Source organism: Salvelinus namaycush, chromosome 32 (assembly GCF_016432855.1).
Source record: "Salvelinus namaycush isolate Seneca chromosome 32, SaNama_1.0, whole genome shotgun sequence".
NCBI classification, from domain to species: Eukaryota; Metazoa; Chordata; class Actinopteri; order Salmoniformes; family Salmonidae; genus Salvelinus; species Salvelinus namaycush.
In genome coordinates, this window is record NC_052338.1 from 27,297,109 (window position 1) to 27,314,160 (window position 17,052).

General features: G+C 42.7%; 1 protein-coding gene across 3 annotated transcripts in view; it reads right to left on the reverse strand.

The window, feature by feature from the left end:
• Nucleotides 1–3,402: 3,402 nt before the first annotated feature.
• LOC120027152 (insulin-like growth factor 2 mRNA-binding protein 3) overlaps nt 3,403–17,052 on the reverse strand; it is a 35,354-nt gene continuing 21,704 nt past the window's right edge. For all 3 annotated transcript variants that reach the window (XM_038972017.1, XM_038972019.1, XM_038972018.1), the window contains 9 exons: nt 13,717–13,852; nt 13,323–13,457; nt 13,020–13,088; nt 11,030–11,155; nt 10,880–10,918; nt 10,577–10,651; nt 10,168–10,299; nt 9,917–10,030; nt 3,403–6,407 (listed from right to left, as the gene is read on the reverse strand). In XM_038972017.1, coding sequence (XP_038827945.1) covers nt 6,285–6,407; nt 9,917–10,030; nt 10,168–10,299; nt 10,577–10,651; nt 10,880–10,918; nt 11,030–11,155; nt 13,020–13,088; nt 13,323–13,457; nt 13,717–13,852 — 949 coding nt within the window. In that variant the 3' untranslated portion in view covers nt 3,403–6,284. The remainder of the gene's footprint in view (nt 6,408–9,916; nt 10,031–10,167; nt 10,300–10,576; nt 10,652–10,879; nt 10,919–11,029; nt 11,156–13,019; nt 13,089–13,322; nt 13,458–13,716; nt 13,853–17,052) is intronic.

Consider the following 17,052-nt stretch of genomic DNA (forward strand, 5'->3'; position numbering starts at 1 on the left):
TAGTTGACTTTGTTGTAGAAAAGTATGTCTATAGGAAGTCTACACCCTCCTTGGATTTCTTCACATTTTATTGTGTTACAAAGTGGGATTAAAATGGATTTCATTGTAATTTTTTGTCAACAGCCTACACAAAATACTCTGTAATGTCAAAGTGGAAGAAAATGTATATCTTTTAAAGATGAATGAAAAATAAAACACTAACATACATTGATTGGATAAGTATTCACCCCGAGTCAATACATGTTAGAATCACCTGTAGCGTTGATTACAGCTGGGTCTTATTGGGTAAGCCTCATAACAGCTTTGCACACCTGTAGTGCAATATTTTCCCATAAAAAAATATTCAAGCTCTGTCAAGGTGTTGAGGTTCATGGCTAGACAGCCATAGTTTTTCAAGCAGATATAAGTCAAAAGTGTAACTTGGCAGCTCAGGAACAACACCGTCTTCTTGGTAACTCCAGTGTACATTTGGGCTTATTGTCCTGCTGAAAGGTTAGTTAATCTCCCAGTGTCTGGTAGAAAGCAGACTGAAGCATGTTTTCCTCTAGGATTTTGCCTGTGCTTAGCTCCATCCCGTTTCTTTTCACGGTATTTGCCGATGTCAAGCAGACTCATTACATGATGCAGCCACCACCATGCTTAACAATAAGGAGACAGTTACTCAGTGATGTGTTTGCTCCAAACATAAGGCTTTGCATTTAGGCCAAAAAGTGTATTTTAATTGTATTATTTTATTGCCTTGTTGCATACAGGATGCATGTTTAGGAATATTTGTATTCTTTATACTGGTCTTAAACAGTGCATTCAGAAAGTATTCAGACCCCTACACTTTTTCCACATTGTTACGTTACAGCCTTATTCTACAATGGATTAAATACATTTTTTCCCCTCAATCTACACACAACACTCCATAATGACAAAGCGAGAACAGGTTTAGACTTTTTCAAATGTATTAGAAATAAAAATGAAATCTTATTTACATAAGTATTCAGACCCTTTGCTATGAGACTCAAAATTGAGCTCAGGTGCATCCTGTTTCCATTGATCATCCTTGAGATGTTTCTACAACTTGGAGTCCACCTGTGGTAAATTCAATTGATTGGACATCATTTGGAAAGACACCTGTCTATAGAAGGTCTCACATTTGACAGTGCATGTCAAAGAAAAAACCAAGCCATGAGGTCGAAGGAATTGTTCTTAGCGCTCCAGACAGGATTGTGTCGAGGCACAGATCTGGGGAAAGGTACCAAAACATGTCTGCAGCATTCACGGTCCCCAAGAACACAGTTTGGAACCAAGAGTCTTCCTAGAGCTGGCCGCCCAGCCAAACTGAGCAATCGGGGAGAAGGGCCTTGGTCAGGGAAGTGACCAAGAACCCGAAGGTCACTGACAGAGCTTCAGAGTTCCTCTGTGGATAACCATTTCTGCAGCACTCCACCAATCAGGCCTTTATGGTAGTGGACAGATGGAAGACACTCAGTAAAACACATAACAGCCTGCTTGGAGTATGCCAAAATGCACCTAAAGGACTCTGACCATGAGAAAAAATATTCTCTTGTCTGATGAAACCAAGATTGAACTCTTTGGCCTGAATGCCAAGCGTCACGTCTGGAGGAAACCTGGCACCATCCCTATGGTGAAGCATGTTGGCAGCATCATGCGGTGGGGATGTTTTTCAGCATCAGGGACTGGGAGACTAAGGATCGAGGGAAAGTACAGAGGTCCTTGATGAAAACCTGCTCCAGAGCACTCAGTACATCAGACTGGGGGGACGGTTCACCTTCCAACAGGACAATGACCCTAAGCACACAGCCAAGACAACACAGGAGTGGCTTTGGGACAAGTCTCTGAATGTCCTTGACTGGCCCAGCCAGAGCCTGGACTTGAACCCGATTGTACATCTCTGGAGAGACCTGAAAATAGCTGTACTATGTCGCTCCCCATCCAACCTGACAGAGCTTGAGAGGATCTGCAGAGAATAATATGAGAAATACAGGTGTGCCAAGCTTGTAGCGTCATACCCAAGAAGACTCGAGGCTGTAATCGCTGCCAAAGGTGTTTCAACAAAGTATTGAGTAAAGGGTATGAATACTTAAAATGTGATTTAATTTATTTGCAAAAATGTCTAAAAACCTATTTTGTCTTTGTCATTATATGGTATTGGGTATAGATTGGTGAAGATTTTTTAAATTTAATACATTTTAGAATAAGGCTGTAACCTAACAAAATGTGGAAAGTGTGACAGGGTCTGAATACTTTCCAAATGCACTGTATGTCATTATTGAGGAGTCATTACAATGTTAATCCATCCTCAGTTTTATCCCACCACAGCCATTGAACTCTGTAGCCTTTTTAAAAATCACCAACGGCCTAATGGTGATATCACTAAGCAGTTTCCTTCCAGTCCTGCATCTCAGTTCAGAAGGACATCTTTGATGTGTCTGGGTGGTTTAATACATAAATTAACTTTATCATGCTTAAACACACTTTTTTTTAAAGTTACCAGGGGTGTTGACTTTAAATAGGCACTGTGTGCAGCAAATGACAAAAACAGTTTGGGGTGGGGCAATGTTTGAGGCAGCTCTGGTGGGAGAGTAATATTAAGTTCCTGTCTCATTTCAATATCTAGCCGCTTCCATTAGCCTTTTTAGATCTGTGAACGCCAAAGGGAAAGGGCCTAGGAACCAAAATGAAGCTGGGCAGAAAGTTCTTTTGACAGATCTTCAGAGATATTGATTTTTTCCTCACTCATGAATTTATTAAAATATCTTTATGCTGTGCGTCAAGCTTAACAATGGCTTACTTTTAGAAAAAGCAAATGTAAAAAAATAAATAAAAAGTTTAAAAAACTTATCCGTTTGAAATTACTGTCCATTCTCTGTGCCATCTACATGTGTTGCACAAATGACTAGTTACTGAAAAGCCATATTTTTTTGATTTGGTGTGAAACTGACGTTTCATTCTGGAAAGTTTAAGATCGGTTTTGAATATACTGGAAATGTGTAACCTACCGATCTGCATGCGTCTCTTTGGGGGCTCACAAGTGACGTAACAAGTAACCTGATTAAATACAATTTATAAAAATTGGACTGAACACTATTACACGGTTGTAGTAACGGACCAACTAACCATTTTGACAACTGCACACATGCCAATATCACTCCATAAAATATATGCTAGCAGTAGCTAGAGTATGTAGCGGCCGTTTAGAGAAAACAAAACCATAGATCACGGTTTCTCCTGGCCGATAATGGTCCCTCGCCCTGAAAGTAGTTTAACGTCAAGTTGTAATATCCTGAACTTCCGCTTAAACAAAAGGTTAAATTAAACAAAACATTTAGAAAAAGTGCATCTTACAGTAGATGGAAAAATACAAGAGAAATAAAGTGAAGGACATAGGAGCCAATTTCACTTAGTTTTTATTCAGAGGCGTTTGACAAGTTGAGCTGTGTGTGGGGGGGGGGGGTGAAGGGGCACAAGCATGTTCACAGAGGAGGCATCGTGCCTAAACCAGACCACTTTTCCAAAAAAAGGCACTCCCTAAACAAGTCCCTCCACTTTCCCCACACAAACATGAATTTCCATGTTACACATCGAAGAAAATACTAACAGAACAAATCGCTATCAAATTAATGTAGCATTCGTGAAGACAAAGGTAAGACACACAGTATTTATTGTTAGTCTCAAACCAGAAACAAAAAGGCAGGCCCCCCTTTTTTTCCCCCTTTTTTTATTTTTTGTTTATTTTTTTACAGTTTATAATTATTTTTTACTTATCGTCCATTCACTGAATCAAAAAAATGCACGGGTGAAAATACCTTTTTTCACAAAATACAAGCAAGAAAGTTCAATACATGGAAGCCACACTACCAAAAATAAAAGCAGAAAAAGCTATGTTTGAGGATTTTCAATCAATTAAGCAAGAGTAGATTATATAAATGCTAGCAAAGGAAATATTTCTGATCACTTCTTCAATTATTCCTTTAAATTCTAAAAGAGTACAACATGATTTGTTAATTTTCATTTATATCTGGGAAAGCAGAAGGGGGACAGCGGGAGAAGAACCCAAATCTAATAAATAGAAGTATGCCTCTAATTCAAAATGTGTTTCTAAAGAGGTAGATCAAAAAACAGATGACAAGGTGGGGGAGGAGGGGGGGGGTAAACGTCACTTGTGCCCCTCATGTACGTAAGCGCAAGGTTGGACCGCGTGCGCACATACGCGCCCATGCAGAGAAGTGTTGGGGGGGACTGAAGTGTGGAAGCGAGTGCGTGGGCACTAGGGGGGGTGAGGGCGCGGGCGCTAGGAGGTGTATGGGAGCGAGCGCTAGGGGGGGTGAGGGCGCATGCTGCCACAAACCCCCCCCTCGGCTGAGGTAGACAGCGTTCTATTGTGGAAGAATGGATACACTCAAGCACTTTTACCACAATCAAAACATATTTACATTCTGCATAAAAAAGGATAAACTTGGTATAGTGTTCCTTTGTCGTTGGATTTTTTTTAAACTGATCTTCCTCGTCCCAAACAGGGTTCATTTAGTAAAATGTTGTGTGCCGCTTGGCTTTTTGTAATGAATACTAATTTGAACTGCTTTCTCTCACTTCAATCAAAGGTTACAGCTGCTGCTGCTGGTTAAACAGTTACAGTAGATTCCATAAAAGCATCCATCAGTGTGACTTCCCCTACCTTCACCATGCAGTAAACTACACTAACAGACTGACTCCACGGCTACTGGGGCCACTGCAAAGTCGCTCTAGAATGTTTTTTTTTTTTAAACCCATCAGGCTGTGGACCGCACTTTAGCTTGTAAGAAACTTGGGGTAACTTCCAAATTCCACCCTATTCCCCATGTATTGCACTATAAGCGAGTTTGAGATTATGATGGTTCAAGGCCTAAGCAGGTAACAGAAAAACAAACAGACTGTGCTGGTCTGCCGTGTCTATTTCTATGAAGGCTACAGAGATAACTCAGTGCTCAGGCCCCTCCCATTGCCCTTCCAGGAAGACAGAAGAAAAGAAAACATTTAAACGTACCGTCAACAATAAGTGTCAGAATCCCAAAACTAAACGGCGTCGCTGCAGTATGTACGGATGGCATGAATCGGCATTACTCTAATATAGACGTGCTTTTTGTAGTTTTCAGAAGATGGTGGATTCCTCAGGAGAACTGAGGCGATGTATTCTCTCTCTATACTCCCATCAGCAGCCAACTGAGTTGAGCGCCAACTCCGCCCTTGGCTCTATGTACAGACAGACTTTATGTACAGGGCCACCGTCGTCACGTTGATGCTGCTGGAAAGCACTAGAGTTGAAGGCAAGGTCAGTTGGCAGCTGACCAAATTGTTAATTTTCTTTAAAAAATAAAAATGTTCAAGAACTATTAGCTTTATAAAGTATACAAAATACCACAAAGCAAATTTAAAAATAAAAAAAAAAAGATTTTTTTTTCCTCATATATATATTATATATATCAATTTTCTTATTTTTTTTCTTGTCGACTTCTTGAGGTACTAGAGATCCTGAGGTAGTTCAGTAAAATGCATATTAAATTCGTTTTCCTGGCCAACACTGTTCAACACGTCCCTTAAGTGTTAACTTATCCTCAACTCTAAATATATATTTATATATCTATAAAATGCATCCGAATTTATAAAATGCCACTATCAATACCAGCACAGGGGCACCCCGTTAAACCACCGATGGGGCCCCTGTCCAATCAAACAAGAGTATTACCCCTAGCCCTGCCCATCCGTCTAAACCCCTTCCCGTAATCTTTCATCATCCTACCAGGACTCAGAGCAATGCCTTTTTCTTTCCACAGAAAACTCAGGAGAGAAAGCTTCAACCAATTAAACAAACACTTCATCCAGGGCGAAAAACAATTCTAAATAAAAAAGGTAAAAACTGAAACGAGTGTCAAAATGAACACCTGTCATCAACATGTGAGGTGGTGAGTGTTACCACACCAGGGAGGGGGATAATTCTTATGTCTTGGTGTTTTCTACACAAAAAAAAAGGAACCAATCAGGACCCATCCGTGTGGTGAGAGGGTGTGACAACGTTGGAACCCTCTGAAGTATAATCTCAGAGAGGTGAGGTGATTTGGGGGGGGTGGGGGTTAAGGTCTATCCACACTGTGGTGTTGGTCAAGGAGGTCATTGAGAGGGGTATGGGGTGTACAGTCGGGTACCCATGACCCTTAACCCCTGAGATGAGCGTGTCGTCCCTGCCCGTGTTACCCCTCTGGTCTGTCTTCGGGCGGTTCAGTCACTGGCCCCCAGGTCTACTTCCGGGAGGGCCGGGCGAGCCCGTCCCCACGGGACGGCCCCTCCCCACGGGGCGAGGGTTTTGGCTGTTGTTGCCGCCTCACATGTGACAATATCTCCTGGATCTTCCTCTGGGCCAGCTGGGGAGAGGTCAAAGGGCAAAGGTCAGGAACCTCATCTAACACTGGCATGCACACAGCCATTGCTTCTAAGGTGAGTAGAATAAAGAATTCACCAAGAAGGTTAATGTGGCGGCTTCTGAAACGGCACCCTATAGTACTGAAATGGCACCCTATAGTACTGAAATGGCACCCTATTCCTTATATACAGAGCCTTGCAAAAGTATTCAGATCTCTTGGATTTCATCTCATTGTGTTACAAAGTGGGATTCATCAACAATCTACACAAAATACTCTGGCATATATTAAAGATGAATGTCTGTTGCATTAGTATTCAGTTTCCTGAGTCCATACATGTCAGACACCTTTGGTAGCCATTACAGCTGTGTCTTCTTGGGATTGTACAATATTTGCACCTTTTCAAAATGCTTCAAGCTCTGTCAAGATGTTGGGGATCATTGCTAGACAGCTATTTTTAAGTTGTGCCATAGTATTTCAATCAGATTAATGTCAAAACTAACTTAGCCTCTTCAGAACATTCAGTCTTGTTATGCAACTTGTGTAGATTTGGCTTTGTGTTGTAGGTTATTGTCCTACTGACAGGTGAATCCCAGTGTCTGGTGGAAAGCAGGTTTTCCTCTAGGATTTTGCCTTAGCTCCATCGCGTTTCTTTTCATCTTGAAAAACTCCCAGTATTGGCAGATTTCAAGCAGACCCATACCATGATGCAGCTACTACCATGTTTCAAAATAAGACAGCCTGCCACAAACATAGGGCTTTGCATTTAGGCCAAAAAGTGTGTTCCTTTGCCATGTTTTTTTTATTGCAGTATTACTTTAGTACCTTGGTGCATACAAGATGCATGTTCAGAATAATTGTAACTTGTTAATTGGTGTTCTTTTCACTGTCATTGAGGTCATTATTGTAGCGCCACTACAATGTTGATCCATCCTTAGCTCTCCCGTCATCGCCACTGAACTCTGGAGCTCTTAGAACCACCCATGGCCTCATGGTGACATACCTCAGCAGTTTCATTCCGGTCCTGCAGCTCAGTTCAGAAGAACAACTTCATCTTTAATGTGTCTGGGTGGTTTAATACATCATAACAATTAACTTTATCATGCTTAAAGAGATTCAATGTCTGATTTGTTATTGTTAACCATCTACTAATCACTGCCCTTTATGAGTCTTATGAAAAAAAACCTCCCTGGTCTTTGTAGTTGATTCTGTGCTTGAAATTCACTACTTGACTGAGGGACCTTATAGATGTATGGGGGACAGAGGAATGGTTACTAATTTAAAAATCATGTCAACCCCTATCATTTCAGAGTGAGTCCATGTACACTTTGTGATTTGTTAAGCCACATTTTACTCCTGAACCAATTTAGGCTTGACAAAAAAAGACAATACCACTTTGTAAAAATAAAATGTGAAGAAGTCCAAAGGGTCTGAATACTTTGGAGCACGACCCTGGTCAAAACTAGTGCCCTTGATAAGGAATAGGGTGCCATTTCAGAAGCAGACATTGGTTAATGCTACACAGCTGTGAAGCAGTATGGTGGACAATCATTACATAAGGAAGCAGACATTGTACATTTTACTCAAACCACATCTGTTGGCTTTACCAAGGTTCAACAACCCAACTATACTCCCTTTCCCCTACAGCAGTGGTTCCCAATTTATTTTTTTGAAGGAACTCAGTCCAGCTTTTAACTTACTCTTGCAAGTTTTAATAGTAGAATGCACAAGGTACAATTTCAAAATTGGGTAGTGCATCAGTTTCTGTCATGTCAGTCATTGCATACCTTATAGATATAACTTGTCAGAAATGTCCAGATCAACAAGCCCATGTCAGCTAACGTTTTTTTAGCCCATAGATTTTGTTGTAATGTTTGAGTCACTCAAATATCAAACACACATTAGACATGGCAAAATGTATATAATTGCAGGAAATAAGCTTGGAACCTGCAACATGAGGGGGTGTGAACAGTTTGTGCCCATAGATAGACGGGGTGCATGAACGCACACAGGGGGGTGCAGGATGTTCCCCAATGCTGGAAGGGGCCAGAGTGAAGAAGTTTGGGAACCCCTGCCCTACAGCACACAACTATACTCCCTTTACCCTACAGTAGGGATTCATATTTTACAGAGAATCTACCAAGTTACAATACTGGGAATAATTTAACACGAGAGCCCCGGGAAATACCTCAAATCGGAAGTGCCCACTTAAAGCATTTAAAAATCAAGATATGGCCGACATGCCAGGGTTCTCCCCAAAGAGGGGTGCTGCGCCACCTTGTCGGCACCACTATGGAAAGATTTCAGAGCAAATTAAACAGATTCAGTCATGATAGAGTAACCATTTTTCATTACGTTATGAATTGCGAAACAGGCCATTCATAAATTGAGCGTCATCATGTTATTCAATTCAGAGCATTTCAGGAGTAGGCGATCGACAGAGCACACTCAGGACACACCCAGAGTATAGCGTTAGCCAATCAAACATAACGGCAGTCAAATGACAAAAGTTGCTAAGCTTGCTAGATAACCTCCAAAGAATGACAGAATCTCCTATTTTTGTCAAAATCTAGTTGATTATACAGATAGCAGATCAGCTCATGAATAACTGGGGAGTGAAAATAGTTTAAATAGCAAGGTATTTTAACAGGGACCAACTCGGTTTAAAAAATATCCATATCTACTCATACCGTTTGTTCATCACACATTCTCTACCGAAGCTCTCATACGGCTAAGCAAGTACGAGAGAAATGTTACAGCGGTATTTTGACATGCGTAGGCAAGAAGTGTGCTTTGATAATGCAACCTATATATTACAGAATGAAGTTAGGAATCTTCATGTGAGACAGGAGTCATCATTGAGGGAAAATGCTAACAGACTTCATATGTAGTGAATTGTGCATAGACCCATCAAACTTGTGACTGTTTGAAGTGTCACAATGACAGCTATAGGTTCTACTGCAGGTGTTTCCTGTAGGGATTATTAACTGCATTTGGGTCGCTTGTGCAGTCCGGCAGTGTCAATGCGTGTACTTTGAATTAATGCAGACTGTGAATTAAATATGCTAGGCTAAAGGCTTCCGTGGGACAACCCGTTTGGATAATGCACCTTATTTTTCTTTTCTTATCTGATGCTGTTCATGTTGTGCATTTTGTGGAATTGCATTAGTGCCAAATGTTGTAATTTCCCAAGTCTTGTCATCACATCTTTTTCAGTCCCAGGATCCTCGTTACCCATGTTAATCCCTACGACACATTCTAATGGTCAGTTTCAGCATGAACCAGCCTTTTAGCCCACTGACCACAGCTGACTGGGATGAATATCCCCCTGCCAGATATGACTCAGTGCCACTAGCAGACACTGCCTTACCCAGTGACAGGGCTGGAGGAACATCCTTGAAATGATAGATCAATCCATCTGATCCTTTCAAAACATCAGTTTGACCAACATTATTATTTGCTGTTGCAATTTTAAAATACACTAATCAAACTTCACTTGAAGTGTAACATACCTGGCTTGCATAGAAGTGTCCAGTGATTTTGACGATGACCTGGTCATTCTCATCAGGTGTCTGGTCTCTGGGGACCACCACCTCAGCACTGGTCAGGTTCTGCAGCTCATTGACCTGACGGGAGGGCGAGAAGTGGAGAAAACAAGACATTATAAAAGATACAGCCTAGGTAATCAGTGGTGCTTTCAATTATTCTGCAGCACAATTAGAATACATCTGGCAACCATAGTCACACACAGGAGTCTGCGTACCGTTTTGCCTCCCTTTCCGATGACACGACCAGCAGCGAAGGAGGGCACCTTGATGTGAGCCTCCAGTTTCACCTCCTCCTTCGGCCCAAAGAAGTTCTCCTCCTTTAGCTTCCCAAAGATACGACCCTGAGCCTGGAACAGGGCCAAGAGTCAGTCAGAGGAGTTTTCACAACCCTTGATTGAAGCGTCTTCATCTTGAAAATATCTTAATTAACTTGACCGGGACAACGGGCATCAATCAACATCTGAATGTGCCAGATTTAGTCAGCTAGCCAGTTAACTGTACAGACTACCATTTTGTTCTATGGATTTCTGGTAGCAAAAAAGACAACGCTTTTCATCTGGTGTTGTGGGTATTGGACACTGCATGGCTGGTGGAGAAAGCGAGAGTGGTCCCAAGGGCTCCTACCTTGAACTGGGCCTCTGGTGGTCCAGCGATGATCACCATCCTCTGCTTGGTGTCCATGCCGTCTGGAGGTGCTACCTGAGGGGAGGGACAACACACGTTAACACACCAGCACACACTTTACCTGATCTAAATCAGGTCCCACTGCTTCCCTTTACCCCATTATGGGTGCATCATAACAGCCTGAAGAGGGCACCACCCAAAACCAATCTGAACTGGAACTCTAATCCAATATGCAGTTGTGGAGATCTGAGAGGATTGATGGATAAGACGAAAAAGGAATCTGAATATTTGAAATTAAAATACCTGGTTTGCATCTACGACACGGACTTCATCTGCACTGATCTAAAATGGAGGGGGGGGGGGAGAAAAGGCGAAGAGAACAAAATGATATGAGAAGCTATTTTAGGTTATTGAGACGCAGCTCAAACCCCTCCTGTCAGTTAAGTCCCTCACCTTGATGGAGGCTCCGGCATAGCGCGACAGCTGCTTGATGTGTTGACCCTGTTTTCCGATGATCGCTCCGACCGCCAGCGCCGGGATGAACAGATGGACCGTCTCCGACTCCGGCTGCCCTTGGCCCTGTGGAACAGTAGAGGCCACACGACCGTAATGAGAACACAACAGAGCCAGTCTGAGCGTAAGGAGACCATACCAGGCAAACAGCGATAGCAGCCCAGTTGACCACAACCAAGCAACACAGGAAGAAGCCTCACAGGGCTGGCGTTCCAAATGGTTCCCCATTCCCTCTTTAGAGCACTACTTTATTTATTTACTTTTTCTCCCCAATTTCATAATTTCCAAATTGGTAGTTACAGTCTTGTTCCATTGCTGAAACTCCCGTACGGACTCGGGAGAGGTCCAGAGCCATGCGTCCTCCGAAACACGACCCTGCCAAGCCGCACGGTTTCTAGACACTTCTCGCTGAACCTGGAAGCCAGCCACACCACTGTGTCGAGGAAACGCCATACAACTGGCGACCGAAGTAGGCACCCGGCCCGCCACAAGGAGTCGCTAGAGCACGATGGGACGAGGACATCCATCCAAACCCGGATGACGCTGGGCCAATTGTGCACCGCCTAATGGGTCTCCCGGCCGCGACAGTGCACTACTTTGGATCAGAGCACTATGAGCCCTGGTCTAAAGCAGTGAAATAGAGGGAATAGCGGGTCATTTAAGACACTGCCACGGAGAACGGAAGCAGACATGATAGGAAACTTCCTAAGTGTTTTATTAAATATGAGGAATAACTTTGTTAACCAGTCAAATCTATCCCAACTTAACTGTATCCCCTCCGTAGCATATAGAATCACTATAGCACTGCATAACCATGAAACAACTGTACATACATATTTGAAGAGGTTGAATACAACTAAACAAAATCCTCAACTTCCAAACGTGGAGTGGGTCCCAATTATCTCTCCTTTCTCCCCAAGTGAGCACTTGTTCCCTTCCCTTCATGGTTTTGAAAGAAAAAAAAGACTGTTATATGGACATTCCCTCCTGCCCATGACAATACAATTAAATTAGTCGGGAGTAGTGAACGAGTGAGGAAGGAGAGATTTTTGGGACGCACCCAGGCTGTAAGAGACCCTGACTCTAGAAAGATGAGAAAATCTAGCATCCAGCACCTAGCTCAGGTAAACAGCATTCCCAGAGGGATCGCCATTTCTCTGCAGCACCTGAAAATATCCAACTAAACCACAGTATATGGATGGACCACTCAGATAATCCCTTTCAGAATGCTTGACCCGGCTCAGTCACTCACCAGCGCTTCCACACACACATTACAACATATTATTGTATTAAAAAGATGACTTGCAGCAAACTGCGTGGGCTCAGTGCACATGCCTGGTGTTAGAGGGAAGTGAAATGGGTGAGATCTTTTAGATGAAGGGGCAGGGAGGCATAGTCCTGGAGGGATTACTAATTACTATTCCCTATTTAGTGCACGCATAGGACTCTGGTCAAAAGTAGTGCACTATAGGGAATAGGGTGCCGTTTGGGATAGCGCTGCTGGTTTTAATCTAGAGGACACCAACTCATTACACTTCAGTTGGGGGTAAAGTCATTCAACCCGAGAACACATTCAGAAGGCTCCAGATGGGAGCAAACCTTTTCACCAGGAGGCTGTTCCAGATCAAATTGTCTAATAGAAAGGTGCCTGTTTGGAAACATCTGCGACCATTTGTAACCTTCTAAACATGCCACGGTGTTTAATTGCTTCACTTTCTTCAGCTGAAGATTTGAGGCCAAACTAAACCCAGTAGAAGCTGTGGCCACCACCCAGCAGATTTTAGCGAAATGAACACAAACATGAGTTAGGCAATCCCTAGGGGTCATAGGTTACTGGGAGGGGTTTAGCTGTGGCAAGCCCTGCCTTTCTACCCAATCCAGCAGCTAGCAGCCAGAAGCCGTGCAAAGCACTGTGGGAAGGGAGACTTACAGAGAGGGGCTGGCTGCTCGCCGACAGCACAGACGCCCAAAATGGCCCTTCGCCCCCGATGTAACTGCTCTATAGGAGAGAATAACACAAAACCAAGTCACTGTCCTGCCCCCAAATGGCTGCTCTATAAGGAGAGAGGAACACAGACACGGTCACTGAAAGATCCAAAATGTCTTCTCAGTCAGAGGTTGGTCTGTTGTAGGTTTCTTCTTGCAGAACTGCTCTGTAAGGAGGGGACATCTTTAAGCATCACCAAGAGGCACTGTGGAGTAAACCCAGGGAGGTGGGGGTCCAGACACTCACCCCGAATGAGGAGTAGCCACCCTGGGCACCGGGAGGTGGGGCGTTGTGTCCCATGGAGGGGCCCATACCTGGAGCACCACCAGGGAACAAACCCAAGGCATTCAGGTTGAGTCCTGGAATCAGGTTAGACTGGAGCTGGGTAGAGAGAAAGATTTACTACTAGACAAAATGAACAGAAACATCTCTCTGGGATAAACCACTCAAATACAAAGTTAACTTTTTATGTGGGTAGCTGCACAGCCTAAAAAAAAGCCATGATCTCCCAGGTTGCATCCCAAATGACACCCTATTCCCTATAGTACACAAAGGTTGAAGTAGGGTGCCATTTTGAACAACTCCAGATGATTTGGTTCCACCAACAGAGTGCCCCCAGTGGGTTAGAACAAGGACCTACGTTCATTGCGGCCACGTCGTTCTCATACGACTCCCTGACCTTCTTCATCACTTCCTCCTCAGCGCGGGAGCACGCCTCGATGGAACCCTTCACTGTGATGGTTCTCTCAGGGTTGTACAGCGTCAGGTCCTGGAGACTGGAGAACATCCATTACCACCTCGGTTTCTAATGTGTGTGTGTGTGTCTTATGAGACATTAGTCATGACTGTCCCGTGAGGCTCTAAATAGGTCAGATCAGCTTGCAATAAATAACTTCAACCAGACCACCTCTCACCCGCAGAGGGGGGGGGAAAGAGGGAACTAGTGGGGGTTAACACCTCATGCCCTGTTGTAAATCAAGGACAGAACACTCCTCTCCAAATTCACCCAAGGAACGTGCTTTAAGACTTTGATGAAACTAACACGTTCGAAAGCAACAATATTTCTAATATGGAACGTGGGGAACGGGCAGAGGTGACCTAAAAGAAGACTAATGTCGTCTTGGTTGTTATTTTGTGGTGATGAAATAAAAAATGTTATAAATGAAATACTTTAACTTGAAAAGTACACACTACATGTACAAAGTTTCCATCTTGTGCATGCTATATGAAACGTGTTGTTGAGGGATGTGATTTTAGAAACTATAAGAGGAAATTGTTTTTATAACTGCACAGTACGTAGTCACCGCCCCCTTGAGTGAGGTCAGAGAGCGTGTCAGCCTGACGGAACCGCCCCTTTTTAACAAACTGTATAAAATGGGTTAAGAATTAACATTAGACTAGAGACGTAGAGCTGCAGCCCACATTTAAAGTGGTTTGAACTCCATCTCAACATGAGGTAGACAACTGGTAGACCTCCCAGACAACTGGTACGCTGATTATCTGTCCTAAGTATTTAGAAAATCAAATTGAAGTGGGACCATTCTACTACTCTGCTCAAATCACTGTATTACACTACTCATCACCCAACTGGGAACCATCTACACGACTGGCTAGCCTATCGTCAAAGAGGAAGCTTCAGGAGCGAATGGAAAGAAAATCAACTCTGTAGTTCTGTTCAGGACTACATGACAAGTCACGGGATAACGGACAACTACAAAGGAAGACAACAGTATGAGACTTGTGGGAACCATTTTGGACAATCAGAGCCTAACAAGCGTACCGCGAAAAGGCCCAACCACCTTCCCAAGGAGGCCAGTTCCGAGATATACGACCTTTCACGTAAATACACATGATTTCTTAGTCCAAGCGGGCGGCGGTCTGTGTGTAAAGTATAGGTGCTAAAAGTGAGAGTAGTTTCTGAAATGTACCAACGTTAAGTCAGTCTCGGTCCCTCTCCATGTCTTCTGTAACAAGCAGCCATATTGTTGTCCGTCTGCTAGGGACCTGTTTTTAAATGTATTCAGTGTGTATGTTTGTCCTGTGTTACCATTTAGTTAGCTAGTAAATAAATAATTAAGCCAATTTGTGTAGTACTGAATAATAAGTAAGGCTGGGATTTTTGCAGTGTCAGGAGGTTACGACTTCAGAATGATGATATGATACGAGGTAATGATTAATAAGATAACTGTTTATCGATGAAATTGGTAAAAACATTTGAGTTTAATTCGGGAGATGGTAACTAAAGAACCGCTGTCGTGGTGCCCTAAATCCTAATGAGTTAAATGTTGCATGATAAATTTAAAGATCGGGTAACAATTAAACATGGTGGATTAAATAAATCAGATTAATGTTAGAAGTCAAGTCACATCTAGGGTTGCAAAGGGTTGGAAACTTTCTGGTAAATTTACAGTATTTTCCAGAAAATTTCTCATGGGAAGTTAAGCCCGGGAATTTTGCTTAAATTCAAAAACGTTTGCTTATAACAGTTTACCTTTTGGGGGGGAATACACAAGACAATTCTAGGTCTTGTGGCATATTTTGGTTAAGCTATCCCCAATTCAATGGAATTGTAACCCTCTGCATGTGCAGTGCATTCCTCCATCACATGTACAGCTGATTCTCAAGATCTTGCACACTAATGAGATGCTATTGCGCCCACACTACTACACTGTCTGATCCAAGGATTACATGCTTTCTGGTAAATTTTGATTACAATACTGGGTGGGGTGAATATATTTTATATGACAAAATATTTTTTGTTAACTAGTAAATAGTAGCCTACAGCAAAGTGGGTTTAAATCATTTCTAAACTTACTCATTTCTGCTACTGTAGTAACTTGGTATATTTATGTTTACCAATAGATGGCAGTATTGACTCAAGACGGGGGTTTGCTTCCCGCTATCCGTAGCTATTTCCTATGTCTGCCTATTTAACTATGATTAAGAAAGCTTCAGGTTTTTTTTAAGCCAGGTGCATAAGATAATATAAATCTAAGTTACAATTAAATACTAAACCGTATGTAAGTCTCATGAGTCGTAATTCTAAGAAGCCTTTAAGGATACTACAGCTACCATGTGGTTTTAGCTTGCTTGAGCCTGCTAATTGAGGAGTGTTAATTCACCGGTTTCCATACAGGTTTCATTTTAAACATTTATCTTACAAAGGAGTTGTTTAATCTAACTGCTTAACTATTTATCTGTACATGGATTTTTATTTGGTTTGTTTTTTTACTCTTTCCTAATCGTCGCAGGAAAATGCCACAGGCACTATAATGTGTGGAGACATTTCAGTGCAGCTAATGTAGAAGGAAAAGCTGTGTACATTTGCAAATACTATGCCAAATCATATGTGAAGAATGCAACAAAGATGCAGAATCATCTGGCCAAGTGCATAAAGTTCCATCAGCGCTCACAACAAGCAACCTCTGACAGAAGTCCCTCTACTTCTATTTGAGGTGAAAATGATGAATCAGACACCTTATCAATAGCAACAGCTCATGGTCCTCCTGGAATCAGAAGTTTTTTTTGACTCAATGGAGGAACGTAGTCAAAGAAATGCTGACGAATGTCTTACTCGAGCTGAGTATGCAACTGGTTCACCTCTGACGCTCACAGGCAATGTGTATCAGAAGAGATATCTGAATGTTCTTCACCCTGCATACCAGACATGGTGAGCTACTCATTTGCTGAATGCAGAGTTCAGAGTTCAAGTGAAGGTCAAGCAAATCATAGAGAAAGCAGAAAGAATTGCAACCATCCCTGATGGGTGGTCGAATGTTTGTGGGTAAGGAATAATTAACTACATCAATCTCCAACCCTCAACCAGTATTCTACCAGAGCAGACAAGGGACAGACACACCGGTCTCTACATTGCAGATGAGCTGAAGGCAGTCAATGACCTTAGACCACAGAAGGTATTTGCACTGGTGACAGACAATGCTGCGAACATGAAGGCTGCTTGGTCTAAAGTGGAGGA